Below are 14616 nucleotides of genomic sequence, written 5' to 3'. Positions count from 1 at the left end.
CCACAACACCTGACACACAGATAGGCCTATAGTTTGATGCTTGAGTTCGATCACCTTCTTTATGAAGTGGCATAATCTTGGCCTCTTTCCACTCCTTAGGAACTTGAACTGAGTGCAAGACTCATATTATGGAATTTGAAATCAGGAAAAGGAGATTAATGCTGCTTGGGCAGTAATCAAGGGTTGACCATAGCAATGCCTGAATATATTCCAAAAGTTAGCAGGCTAAATAAGCCAGATATAAAATGAATGAATAGAGAGATTAAACATGCAATCTGAAGAGGATGGTATTATGGAGGTAGACTAAAGTGAATAGTAATAATCAACTGCAAAAGGTATATATAAAGGATAGTTGCACAAAGGACACCCTGTACAAGGTGCAGGCTGGAATGGTGCCTCATCTGAATGAGGATAGACAAAGTGTGGTACAAGCAAGAATTAAAGAACTGTGCCAAGAAAAATGCTATTGTTCTAATATGTGACAAATCAAAATAAATAAAGTATGGAAAACTGGCATTATGATATGAATAAAGAAGATTGATAACTGCCATAAAGGACAGTCAAGGAATTCACTAAGTAATTAATAAAGGTATTTCATCCTCATGAGTGTGGCATCATGAAAAGTTTGAGTGAAGAGCAAATGGCTGAGGAGAGCATGATGGTAAGTAGGCAGTAGATATAAGCAGTAGGTATATGAGAAATTAAGTAAAAGTTGATGTTAATAAGGCAGTAGGTCACAATGACACTACTGTGAGTCTCAAGGAAATTGTCCAATAGGTTAGCAGATTTAAGCATACTTATTTAACAAGTCTTTATAATAGGACAAGTCACACAGGAGCAGGATGAGAATAAAATTGTTCCAAATGTCTGTCACCTAAGCAGGAAGGATTCTCATAAAAAAATTCAAATTTTTATGAAATAATTTATAATTCTCAGTTATTAAAGCCTCCAATTTGGCATTTTCTAATATCTAGCAAATAATTTTTCAATTATCCATTCTCATTTCCATCAATTTCAATACTAGTTTATCATGTAGTATTCTACTGAATACCATTACAAAATGCAGACAATGATTATATGTGCATCTCCTCTTCCTAATTAAGCATGATCCTATTATAAAATATAACCATATTACAGAAAAAATAATATCTTTAATTAGCTCATGTTGCTCTCTATATTCCTACTTTCATTCTAAGCCAGACAGCTGCTTTTTGTCTTCATCTTCACCTCCCCACCACCACCACCTGAACCACAGACCAGTCAACAGTTCAATACCACTGTTTTCAAAACCCCCTTTAAGCAGTGGACTATCTTCTCCTTATTCCATTCTTTGGGACTATCCTACTCCAAGACTCTTATTGAAGAGTAAAATCAGTGTTAATTCTTTTGCACATTCCCTAAATACACATGGTGATATCATAACTTAAAATATAACTTAGAGTAAACTTTACTTCCCAAGATATTATATTCTTCTTTTCATCCTTTACCCAAGAATGAGCAAACAAAAGTTTGCATGTGAAGTAATATCATGACTAGGCTACTTATATATGGATATAGTTGACTTCTCAATAATTGCTTTAGTATCCATGAAGTCATCTGCCTTCATACAATCTGTACACCTGCTTGATCTGCCCAATATAAAATGGAACCACAACCTTTCTGTCTTTGTTGATCAGCATTCTTCTCACTATTGCAACTGTTTTCAGGATTATCTTCACCACCATTGTGATATGTCCCCCTAAACTTCAAGTTTCTATCAGTTATCATCTCAAAGTCCCTTGCTACTTCACTTCCTCTGGTACAAATCCAATAGAGTATGCAGGTTCTCATCAATGGATCCCAAACAGTATGAGAATGGTAGGTTTTTCCCTCCCAGAAACTTGGGTTTTCATTCTACAAAACTGCCACACCATCCAGAAGAACATAAGCAATTAACATATATGATACACTTGCCAAAATCCTCAGTTGGTTCAGCCGTAATTCCCAAACAAAAAAAAAAGAACAGTATATTCTAACTTAATACATCTTGTCCTTCCACTTCTATTCATTCCTGTCAGGATATTGTTCACATCCAACCATACTCATTTATCATTTATTTGAACTTTTTTTTTTTTTTTTTTTTTTGTGAATGAATGAAACCAACACAACCAGTTTATCTTCCTTATTCCTTGTATTCATAAAAAACACAGCAGTTTATTTTTGGATCTATAAATATTCAAACTCGTGCTATGACTTTTCCACACCTGCCTCTTATCATCACTTACACCACATTTTTCCTCAGACAAACTCCTCTTGGTAGATAATATTCTTATTTCATTATGTGTATGCCTCATCTTGATAAACTCATTCTTCAAGGCTTGAATTACATTTTCTCCAGTTTCACTCTCTTGCATTCTTTCTGTCATTTGCTTTTTAGTTTCAATAATTAAGCTTTATTTTGTTCTGTTAGTCATATTCTCTTTTGTACACACAGATATGCTTACTTTTATTCCATCAGTCATACAGTTATGCTCTCTTTTGTATTGGCACTGACATTCTCTCTCCTCACCCTTTTGGTTGAAGCTACTCAATCCACTACATATTAATTATATTATTATAATCCATCATCATCAAATTCCTGATATGTACACTCAGGAGGTATACAGGATATTATGATAGTACTACATGAAAAAGTCACACAATTACTGACTCCTGGCCACAATTTTCCTTCAAATTAATCTGTTGTCTGTCAACACTCCAACATTATCAGATCTTATATTTCTGTCTTCTAAGGCACTTTTTATTGTATCAATCCACCTACATCTTGGTCCTCCTCTGGATCTTTTCCCTGTCAAACTGGCAAAGAATGTTTTGCCAATCTTTTCTGTCCTATTCTGTATAAGTCACCATACTATACCATCTGAGATGCACTACTAATCTAGGAGGTCTCTCTTTTGTCACACTACACAGCTCATAATATTGTGGCTTAAATGCATTTAAATTTTCTGCAGACACTATAGTCTCAGGCAATGCATTTCAATCATTCTCAACTATCCATGCAAAAAATTTGCTTCTCATTCCCTTCCTCACACCCTCCTGTACAGCTTCCAGAGATGACCTCTTTTTTTTCCTCCAATCTCCCACCATTTTCTGAAAAACCTCTTCATTGTTAATCCTATAACAACCACTTACCAACTTGTATGTCTCTATCATATCACCTCTCTTCCTTCTAACCACTAGACTCTGCAAATTGCATTGTATCAACCTTTCTTCATATTCTACATTCTAGAGAAAACTATTTTAGTCAATCAACTCTGGACCCTCTCCAGCATCTCTTCATCTATTTAAAAATCAAGTGACCAAATCTGTGCATGCAAAAAACCTGCTTCCAGAGATGACCTCATTTTTTTCCTCCAATCTCCCACCATTTTATGAAAAACCTCTTCATCATTAATCCTATAACAACCACTTACTAACTTGTATGTCTCTATCATATCACCTCTCTTCCTTCTAACCACTAGACTCTGCAAATTGCATTGTATCAACCTTTCTTCATATTCAACATTTCAGAGAAAACTATTTTAGTCAATCAACTCTGGACCCTCTCCAGCATCTCTTCATCTATTTAAAAATCAAGTGACCAAAAGAGCCTTATACAACAAGAATGTCCATACTTCTACAGGTCAGTGTCCTCTGCATCATTGCCAGAATTCGTTTTGTTGTCCTCACAATTTTGGCAATATGTCCTCTAAATTTTAGATTCTTATCCACCATAACCCCAAGATCTTTTATTTCCTCCACCTCTAACAATAAATGTCCACCAACAGTAAATTCTACATCCTATCTTTGTTTTCCAAATTTTAAAACCTTACATTTCACATCATTGAACTGGAATCCCCACTCCTGTGGCCATTCATTCATTCCATTCAAGTCTTCTCATAAAGCCACAACATCTACTCCTCCTTATACTTCTTTCCAACTTTGCACCATCTGTAAAGAACTGAATATCCCCATTCAAACCTTCTCCAATATAATTAACATATAGGTTAAACAGCAATGTCCCTAAAACAGAACCCCAGAGCACACCACTAGTGACTTTCCTCTTGTGGGATGTTGCTTCCCCATATACAACTTGCTGATACCTATCACACAGCCAATCTTCAAAATACCTAACCCCATATTATCTACTTTGACAATCGGTTTATCATGGTTCATGGACAATTCATTGTGGGAAAATTCATCAGGGAGAGAAATTCATTGAGAGGAAAATTTGTCACAGAAAAAATTCATCGAGAGGAAAATTTGTCACAGAAAAAATTCATTGCAGGAAACATCGTGGAAAAAATTTGCTGAAAGTATTATTCGCTAGAAAATTGAAATGATATTGCATTGATACTGATATATGAAAAGTAAATGCAGTGCAAGATAAATTTCACACAATATATTTTTTTTATGTATTTATGTATTATTTGTTTAGATTTTAATTAGATTTTCATATTTTTATTCTTATACAATGAAAGTAATATTTTATTGATGAGTGAGTTTCTAATTTCTGTTTCATCTTAAAAGTTGTAAATATTTTTTATTACTTAAATACTGCAGGTTCTGCTGATGGAATATTAATATTTACAAAACTGAAATAGGTATAGGGAGAAAGGGAATCATATTTAAGAATATTTATTCTGCAAACCGTTCATTATATTTTTGTGCACTTAGACATCCATCAAGATGTTATTCTTATTTCCACAGGTGATCACAAACATCCATGTCCACGGCAGGATTCGAACCCACAGCCTTTTGGTTGGAGAGCAGATATGCTATCCACTCGACCAAAAACTGGCTATTTCTTAAATTTTTAAAAAAATATTTCTTATATATATGGGATTTTTTTTTTCTCATATATCTGTGATGAATTTTCATGTGATTCATTTTCCCCATGAATAGTCTCTGCGATGAATTTTCTCCACATTGAATTGTCCAGCGATGAATTGTGGGCGATGAACTGTCTGGACATGGTTTATCATGCAGTAAATTATCAGAAGCTCTTGCACAGTCTAAGTGTACTATACTGTGTATCCATCTCCCACATCCAATGCTTCTGTCACCTTATTGTAATAATAAGCGGATTACTAAAACATGACCTCCCTTTAGCAAATCTGTGCTGTCCACCAAAGATGCTGACCGTAATATGATAGTGCCATTGACACCATCTCTTCACTCCCCTAATCTTTCACAGAGCTCTCATGTCTGTGGTATCCAGTCTTTGATTAAGTGTTTTATTTTTCGTCCAATTCTCAGATCCATAAGTTAAAACTGGTTTTAACTTTTTATATTTAATTTAGTTTATTTGGTTTATATTTGAACACTGTCTTGTGCATAGCTAATTTAGTTCTTTCTAAATTTCTAAATTATTTCTTAGCTATATTCAATTTAATTCAATTGTTCTAACTGAATTAATTCTAATTTAATTCTTCCTCATTTCTTATAAATTTATTCAGCTGACTTCTTACCATACCTGCTCTGCTTATTTTGTTGTCTTTCCATATTTAATTTGTCATCTTCACTAAAAATTGTGCATAAATAGCTGAAATGTTTTACTTATTCTATAGATTCACTATTTAGGATAAAATTGATGTTTTCAATGTCTCTGCCTATTTTCATTATCTTTGTCTCTGATTTTTATATCAAATTTATTAGAACAGTTATTCAATTTAGTCAGGGAATCTTGCAACCTTGTACTGGATTTATTCAGAAGTATAACATTCTCTAAAGAATGCTATACTTCTGAATTCTATAGAAGTATAACATGCTAAATTATCTGTATACATTAAAGAGCTAAGATTGATATTGCCAATTTCATTATATTCATTATAATGTTCTTCATAAAGAAAGACAGGGAAGAAAGAGAGGAAGAGTGCTGTTGATGGTAGCAGGGGAAATTTACATTTAAAGTGGAGATGAAAAGGGCTAAAAAGTGGCAGTGATTTTGAAACAGTATTGTGTGAGATGAAGTTGAACAGAATGAATATCTAGTTGGATGTTGCTATGGACCTGGTAATGTGGAGGGTAGTGAGATGAAAATTTATAGGCAAATTTGTCTAGATAATTAGAAATGGATGATCATTATGAGTTATTTAATTATAGTAATATAGACTGTAATGAAGAGACAGCATCTGAGGGAAAAGAGAATGTTCTTGTATTTTTGAGGGACAACTATCTTAGGTAGTATGTAACAGAGGATACACAGGAATCAGGAGTCTTAGATTTGATTATCTCAATGGATGTTATTATAAATAACGTGTTAAATCTCCCTCCAGTTGGTGGAAGTGACCACAAAGTGATTACTTGGGTGGCAGTTAGCCATATGAAGACTTCTGTGAGAAAGGGATATATGCAGAACTATAAGGCTGGTGATTATGACAACCTCAGGAGTCAGCTTGCAGCTATCTCGTGAAATTAAGAATTGGATTGAAAGGAGATCATTGCCTCTTGGGACCTGGTTAAATGCATTTTAAGGTCAGGAGGTCAAAAAGGTGGGTGTAAAGTGGATGAATGAAGAGGTGAAACATGCAATTTGGAAGAAGAAAGCACCATGGAGGTGGCATAAGATGAGTGGTGGTAATATTTAGTTGCATGATGAGTACAAAGAGCAAGCTAGAAAGGTGATTCTCTTGGTTAAGGGGCTAAAAAGAGATTAAGTAAATAGATTGCTATTCACTAAAGATTAGAGGGGATGCCACTCATGTCAACCCATTTATGGAGTTTGGTCCTCACTATCCTCTCTAGCACTTGACAACTACAGACACACAGATTGGATGCTTTGAAACTTGAGTCTTGACACCACCCTTATGAAGCCGTACAGTTTTGTCTTCTTTTCCACTCCTTTGGAACTTGGCCCACTGTAAGACTCATGTTAAACAGTACATCAGCACATTTGTTAACTCTCTGGAACATTCCCTCTATACATACAGCAAGAATCCTCCTCAAGTCCTACCACTTTATTAATGTCATTTACTCAATTCTCCATATACTTCCTGTTCACTCACCATTAATCCCTCCTACTTCCCCTTTCCCAGTACACTCAAGTTCTTCATGATGTCACATTCACCAAGTTGAAATACCTTCATGAATTGCTAATTTAATATCTCAGCTATATCATTCTTTCTTCCACTTGCCATATTTCGAAAGAACTCTCTGGGATTTTTTTTTTTTTTATGGGCTCATTGGCCTAATTGCTGCTTATTCTGCAATTTTGCTACTCTTGTGAACTTCCTCTCTTGTTCTTTGTACTTCTCATGCAGTGATGTTTACCACTCATCTTATGCCGTCTCCATAAAGTCTTCTTTTTCCAGATTTCATACTGCACATCTTTATCTATCCATTTCAAACCTACCTTATTTAACCTGCTAAACCTTGGAATACATTCAAACCCATCCAAGATATGGGAATGAGTTTCACATGTAGCATGACAGACATGTTTATAGTTAGATAAGCCTGTTGCAATGAGTCCTCTAACCTATGATCTGTTCATCTTATTTATGATAATAATTTCTCCATAGGAAAAGTCAGTTTTTGATGAGAATGCTATTATTATGAATTACAAATTGAATTGATTAAAATTTGAAAAATAAACTTGAACAGCTCCTTTTTAGTCAGATCTCTAGAAACATACTTTCCATTAATAATACTTTATTTATGAAATATTTTGATCAAACCAACAGAACATCATCAATGAACAAGTAGTTCAAAAAGATAGAGCATCATGAACATTTATTTTTAACTAGGTTAGACTATGATAAATTAAGTTTAAACCTTTATCCCAGTGAGAGCAAACAAAGTTTGCACCTGAAAATATCTTCAGGACTGAATATAGTGTTGTATTATCTTACCTGGGTAAGTAGTGCAACTCGTAGCAAAGGTGGAGCAAGCTACCAACACTCCTATCCCAGTATCTCCCATAATGCAAAACACATCTCCTTGTGGATATGTATACTGTTATGCATTAAGGGATTGGCCACTACCCAGACTAGTTTCGACCTTTATTGAGGTCTCTTCAGTGGGAGCCAGGCCCAGAGTTGGAGATATGGCAGAAGCAGTAGCAAGGTCATCGTTACCTATAGGAGTTGCCAAAAGGTTTGCCACCTTTTTTTTATTAAATTACTCTGGATTTAGAGAAAGATGTTGAAAGTTTATTTTTAACTAGGTCTTTCTCTAAATCCAGAGTAATTTAATAAAAAAAAGATGGCAAACCTTTTGGCAACTCCTATAAGTAACGATGACCTTGCTACTGCTTCTGCCGTATCTCCAACTCTGGGACTGGCTTCCACTGACGAGACCTCAATAAAGGTCGAAACTAGTAACACTAGTTTCGACTAAGGGTAGTGGCCAATCCCTTAATGCATAACAGTATACAATATCCACAAGGAGATGTGTTTTACATTATAGGAGATACTGGGATAGGAGTGTTGGTAGCTTGCTCCACCTTTGCTATGAGTTGCCTGGTGTTGTACTACTTACCCAGGTAAGATAGTACAACACTATATTCAGTCCTGAAGATATTTTCAGGCACAAACTTTGTTTGCTCTCACTGGGATAAAGGTTTAAACTTAATTTATCATTAAGATAGAGCATTACTTCCAATAAGAAACATTTGCATTAATAATGAATAATTACCATATTTGCTGGCATATAAGACACACTTTTTTTCTTTGAAAATAGGTCTGAAAAACAGGGTGCGTCTTATATGCCGATACTCAGTTTTTTATTATTTTATTTCTGGAAATTTTCTCTGTTCCGAGTTACGCAGTGTTTCTCAAACTTCAGACATCCGCGTTCATATGATTTGTGTGGTATTAACAAAAGATCGTGTTACTAAATGACAAAGACAAGCTGACAGTTGAGTTAAAATACTAATTCTCTTCAACCGAATTCCTTATATAATATCTGAAACACATTCACTATATATTTCTTTGTTTTAACACATTCACTCAAATGGTTTTGCTTGAGTCATACAGTATTTTCTGTGGGGGGGGGACATGCAATTCATTAGTTAGTGCCTTTTTATTTTTATCCCAGTTGTCTCTAATTGCACTGTTTGTTGAGAAACATATTGCACAGCCTGCAGATGTCTCTGTACCTTATTCAGTGATACAATAGGAATGTTTTACTATCTCAAACTTCACGGATACATTGAATTTTATTCTATGCATTAATGATGCATAGCCGAAAATTGCCACAAACCCCCTGAAGACCTTTCATGTACCCTTAGGGGTATGCTTACCACATTTTGAGAAACACTGATGTAGAGTTCAGTGGATGCACATGCGCTATCATCGACGATCACAGCTGTGTCCTGTTCGTTTAAACTTTCCAATTGTTGTCTCAGTTATTACGGTGATAAATTTTTGCGGTTAAATTTTCTCTAAATTTCTTGGCAAATTATGGCTGAAAAACGTTGCCATTGTTACAATATTGCATACAAGCAACGTGTGATTGCATATGCTAAAGAACATGGAAACAGGGCTGCAGAGAGGCATTTCAGACCACCCCCCAACTGAGAAAATGATAAGAACTTGGTGGAATCAGGAAGAGGATTTAAAAAAGCAACTCACAGTAAGCATAACCTACGAAGTGGAACTGCAAAATGGCCAGAACTTGAGGCAGAACTGAATACTTAGATTTTAGACCACAGCAAAGCGGGACTTTCAGTGTTTACAAAAATGATTATTCATCAAGCGAAAGCGATAGCCACTAACAGAGGGATCGCCAACTAACAGAGGAACCGCCAACTGAGAAAATGATAAGAACTTGGTGGAATCAGGAAGAGGATTTAAAAAAGCAACTCACAGTAAGCATAACCTACGAAGTGGAACTGCAAAATGGCCAGAACTTGAGGCAGAAATGAATACTTGGATTTTAGACCACAGAAAAGCGGGACTTTCAGTATCTACAAAAATGATTATTCATCAAGCAAAAGCGATAGCCACTAACAGAGGGATCGCCAACTTTACTGGATCAACATCATGGTGTTCAAGATTCATGAAGAGAAACCAGCTATGTATGTGGACTAAAACAAAAATATCACAAAAGATGCTAGCTGAATATGAAGAAAAAATTATTGAATTTCATCGATTCATCATTAACGCAAGGAAACGAGAAAATTTTGAACTTGAGCAAATAGGAAACACGGATGAGGTTCTGCTGACTTTTGATGTGTAGAGCAGTGTTCCAAGGGCACTAAAAGTGTTACTATTAAAACTTCAGGGCTTGAAAAAACTCATTACATGGTTGTTTTATCCTGCTATGCTAATGGAACAAAATGCCACCACTATTGATTTTTAAAAGGAAGACGCTACCCAAAGAAAAACTGCTTAAAGGAGTGTTTGTACATGTTCATGCAAAAGGCCTGATGGATTGAGGAGGAATGAAGTTATGGATAGATAAACAGTAGGAGAGACGGAATGAGAGAGAGGTATGGAAGTGCTAGAAGAGGAGAGAATGGAAACGGTAGGAGAGATGGAATGAGAGAGAGGTATGGGAATGCTAGAAGACGAGCGGATGGAAACACTAGTAGGAGAGACAGAAAGAGAGAGGGATATGGAAGTGCTAGAAGTGGAGAAAATGGAAACAGTAGGAGAGAGGGAATGAGAGAGATGTATGGGAGTGCTAGAAGAGGAGAGAATGGAAACAGTAGAAGAGAGAGGTATGGGAATGAAAGAAGAGGAGAGAATGGAAACAATAGGAGCGATGGAATGGCAAGAGGTATAATGTATGGTGACTCAATGATCCGTGGTGTTCAGGATAGGATGTGTGAGGAGTGTTTGCCAGGAGGAACAATAGAAAGGGTGGCTATGGCAATTAAGAGAAGTGAAAGGGTGGATGAGATGATTGTGATGGTAGGAACGAATGACTTGAGTGGTAATGTAAGTCGGGCAGCGAGAGATATGAGATTTTTGCTTGAGACTGTATGGAAGAAGACAGAGAGAGGAAAAATAGTGTGCGTGTTGCCTAGGTATGATAATGATGAGCTGAGCAGAAGAGCGGTGATATTGAATGGCATAATAGCGAGAATGTGTGACAAGAGAGGACTGGTATATGTGGATGCTTGGAGTGCGTTTGAGGAAAGAGAGGAGTTGTTTGCGAGAGACCGTTTGCATTTGAATGAGGAAGGACGTAGGCATCTGGAGAGATTGCTGTTCTGAACGAGTCAGTGTGTCCCAGGGAGGATGATAGCAGGGGTGGCCTCTTGTGGGAATGGATACTTGGGAGAAGGGAGACAATGTCAGGTAACACTGAGCCCAGTGGAGTCTAGAAGGGATAATGCTGGGTATAGAAACAATGGCATTTATATGCTGTATACTAATGCCAGGAGTATCCGGAATAAGGGAGAGGAATTGGTGGCGCAGATAGCATCAGCCTGGCCAAAAATTATTGCGATCACTGAGACGTGGTTGACAGAATTGGATATAAAAACAGGAATAGAAGTCACTGGGTATAGCATTTTTTGCCAGGATAGGAGGGGAAAGCGTGGTGGTGGGGTGCTGCTTATGATAAGTGATGACCTATGTCCTCTAAGAGTGGAAAATTTGGAAGGTAGTGAGACAAATGATTTTGAGAGCGTATGGTGTGAGGTAGAGGTAGGCAAGACAGGATATTTAGTGGGGTGTTGCTACAGACCCAGGAGCACAGAGGATGGGGACCAGGAGATGTTTAGACAGCTAAGTTTGGCAAGTGCAAGAAGAATGATTGTTATGGGAGATTTTAACTTCAGTAGTATAAATTGGAGAGAGGAAGATGCATGTAACAATAGGGGAATGGAATTTCTAGAATTCTTGAGGGACAAATGTCTTAGGCAACATGTAACAGAGGGAACAAGAGGTTCAAAAATTTTGGATTTGGTTATAGCATCAGAAGAGTTGATAATAACTGAGTTGACGTCTCTCCCACCAGTTGGAGAGAGTGACCATATGGTTTTGACTTGGAAAATGAATAGACATGCAGGAGTATCAAAGAGACGGGAACTTATGTGGAATTATAAGGCAGGTGATTATAATAGTCTTAGACGTCAACTTCGGGAAGTTTCATGGAGGGAGGAATTGGAAGGCCGGGATATCACCAGTGCGTGGGAAATTGTGAAAGAATATTTGTTATCAGCAATGGTAAGTTGTATACCACGAGTGAAGAAGAGGGCGCAATTTGGAGTAAAGTGGATGACAAACAATATTAAACAGGAATTGCATGCGAAAAAGAGGCTATGGAAGAGATATAAGGAGACAGGTGAAGAGATGCATGAGGAATATAAGACACAGGCCAGAAGAGTGACTCGTGTGGTAAGGAAAGCGAAACTGGAATATGAGAGGAGATTGGCCCTAAGATCCAAAGAAAATCCTAGGGAATTTTTTAGCTATGTGGCCAGTAGGAGGAGAAATGACTGTGGAAGAATGATATTGTGGGATAAAAATGGGAATAGAGTGACTGATGCAGAGGACATAGTGGAATTGTTCAATGAACACTTTATTGGAGTATTTCATCCTAGAGGAGTCAGTTTTAATGCTAGAGGGATAGAACTGGTACGAGGTCTGGAGGTACAGGAGGAGAGAGTGTTTCAGATACTGAGTACTCTGGATGTCAGTAAAGCTGTGGGACTGGATGGTATTTCGCCATGAGTTTTGAGAGAATGTGCTAGGGAATTGACAATACCTTTAACGTGGCTTTTCAATGAAAGTCTGGCTTTGGCAAAGGTGCCCAGGGAATGGAAGGAAGGTAAGATAGTGCCATTGCATAAGGGTGGTAACAGACTGGAAGTGTCTAATTATAGGCCAGTCTGTGTGTCATCAGTAGTTGTTAAGATCTTGGAGAAAGTAGTGAGGGACCGTGTACAGCATTGGGCAGATGAGGGTAATGTTATCTGTGAGAATCAACATGGATTTGTGAAAGGACGCTCTTGTTTTAGCAATATGCTAGCCTTTTATAATAAAGTTACAAGAGCATTAGATGAGGGAAAGGCATATACTGCAATTTTCTTAGACTTGGCGAAGGCATTTGACAGGGTGCCACATGATAAGCTGATATTTAAGTTGCAGCACATGGGTCTGGATGTCAGATTGGTCAACTGGATTCAGGATTGGCTGTCTGATAGGTATCAGAGAGTTGTGTATGGTGGAGCAGTTTCCAGGAGGCAGAGGGTTACAAGTGGGGTCCCACAGGGCTCAGTACTAGGACCTATATTGTTTAACCTTTATATCAATGACATAGCCAGTGGATTGCAGGGGGATATTCAGTTGTTTGCGGATGATGCGAAGCTTGGAAGGATTATTAGTAATAGTGCAGATGTGGTAGCCCTGCAAGAGGATTTAAATAAGCTAGATAGATGGGCAAATGAATGGGGGTGTCAGTTTAATGCAGCAAAATGTAAGGTCTTGAGGTTTGGGAAACATCGATGGGATGCTGCATACTCTATGGGAGGAGTTATACTGGAGGAAGTAGGGGAGACAAGAGATCTGGGGTTGATGATTGATAGAAACCTGAAGTTTAGGGGACATATTGCAAAGGTGGTGAAGGTAACACAGAGGATTGCTGCTATTATGAGAAGGACACTGACCTGCAGAGATAAGAGGGTTATCATTCCGTTGTATAAGTCTCTGATCAGACCACACTTGGACTATTGTTCTCAGATTTGGTCCCCAGGATTTGAAGGGGATAAATTAACCGTGGAAAGGATACAAAGACGGATGACAAAGATGGTTTCAGGGCTGTACAAGGATAGTTATGAGGATCGGCTTAGAGAATGTGGACTGCAGAGTTTGGTGGATAGAAGAAGGAGAGGTGATATGATTGAGACTTTTAAACTGTTGAGAGGTGGTTACAGGGTTGACACTGGGGAGTTCTTTCGCTTGGTTGATCAGCGGGAAGGAGTGATGACAAGAGGCCATCCCTGGAAGTTACGAAAGGAAACTGTGAGCAAGAGGGTAAGGAGTGGTTTCTTTGTGTGGAGGGTGGTTGAGCCGTGGAATGCATTGCCTGATGGAGTGGTGGGAGCGAGAACGGTCAGTGGGTTTAAGGAGTGGTATGATAAACTTTGTGTTTCTCAGGGGGGGGACTTCCCCTCGATGAGTCTTGACAGACTTTATGTCTTAGAAAGGACCTCCCTCGATGAGTCTTTTGACTCCTTGGAGGCCTGAATAATAATAATAATAATAATAATAAAATTTGGTCTAGGCACCCTGGTGGACTGTTGATGAAGCCTGCCATGCTAGTATGGGATCAGTTTCGTTCTCACAGAACAGACGATATTACAAATAAACTCAAGGAATTGAAAACTCAGTTAGCTGTAATTCCAGGAGGTCTAACTAGTTAGCTTCAACTTTTAGATGTCTGTATTAATAAACCATTTAAGGGATTTATGAAGGAGAAGTGGAACAGCTGGATGCAGTCTTCAGATTTTGAGGTTACGCCATCAGGAAGAAGGAAGAGGTCTAGCATTTCGCAAGTTTGTGAGTGGGTCAAAGCTTCATGAGATGCTTTGAAAACTGAGACAGTAGTTAAATCATTTAAGAAGTGTGGAATTAGTAATGCACTGGATGGTACAGAGGACAATTTGTTGTATGAGGACTCAGATTATTATATTTTAGAAGAGGT

The 14616-nt window shown here is 37.6% G+C and overlaps 1 protein-coding gene across 1 annotated transcript in view; it reads left to right on the top strand.

The window, feature by feature from the left end:
* The first annotated feature begins 6091 nt into the window (after positions 1 to 6091).
* LOC150100044 (multidrug resistance protein homolog 49-like) overlaps positions 6092 to 14616 on the top strand; it is a 199178-nt gene continuing 190653 nt past the window's right edge. The window contains exon 1 of the mRNA XM_090403203.1: positions 6092 to 6175. Coding sequence (XP_090259329.1) covers positions 6092 to 6175 — 84 coding nt within the window. The remainder of the gene's footprint in view (positions 6176 to 14616) is intronic.

The sequence above is a fragment of the Typopeltis vanoorti genome, chromosome 13 (assembly GCF_054136105.1).
Source record: "Typopeltis vanoorti isolate ZY-2024b chromosome 13, IOZ_Tvanoo_1.0, whole genome shotgun sequence".
NCBI classification, from domain to species: domain Eukaryota; kingdom Metazoa; phylum Arthropoda; class Arachnida; order Uropygi; family Thelyphonidae; genus Typopeltis; species Typopeltis vanoorti.
The sequence above is the reverse complement of the archived record's forward strand: the minus strand, read 5'-3'. Positions and strand labels throughout refer to the sequence as shown.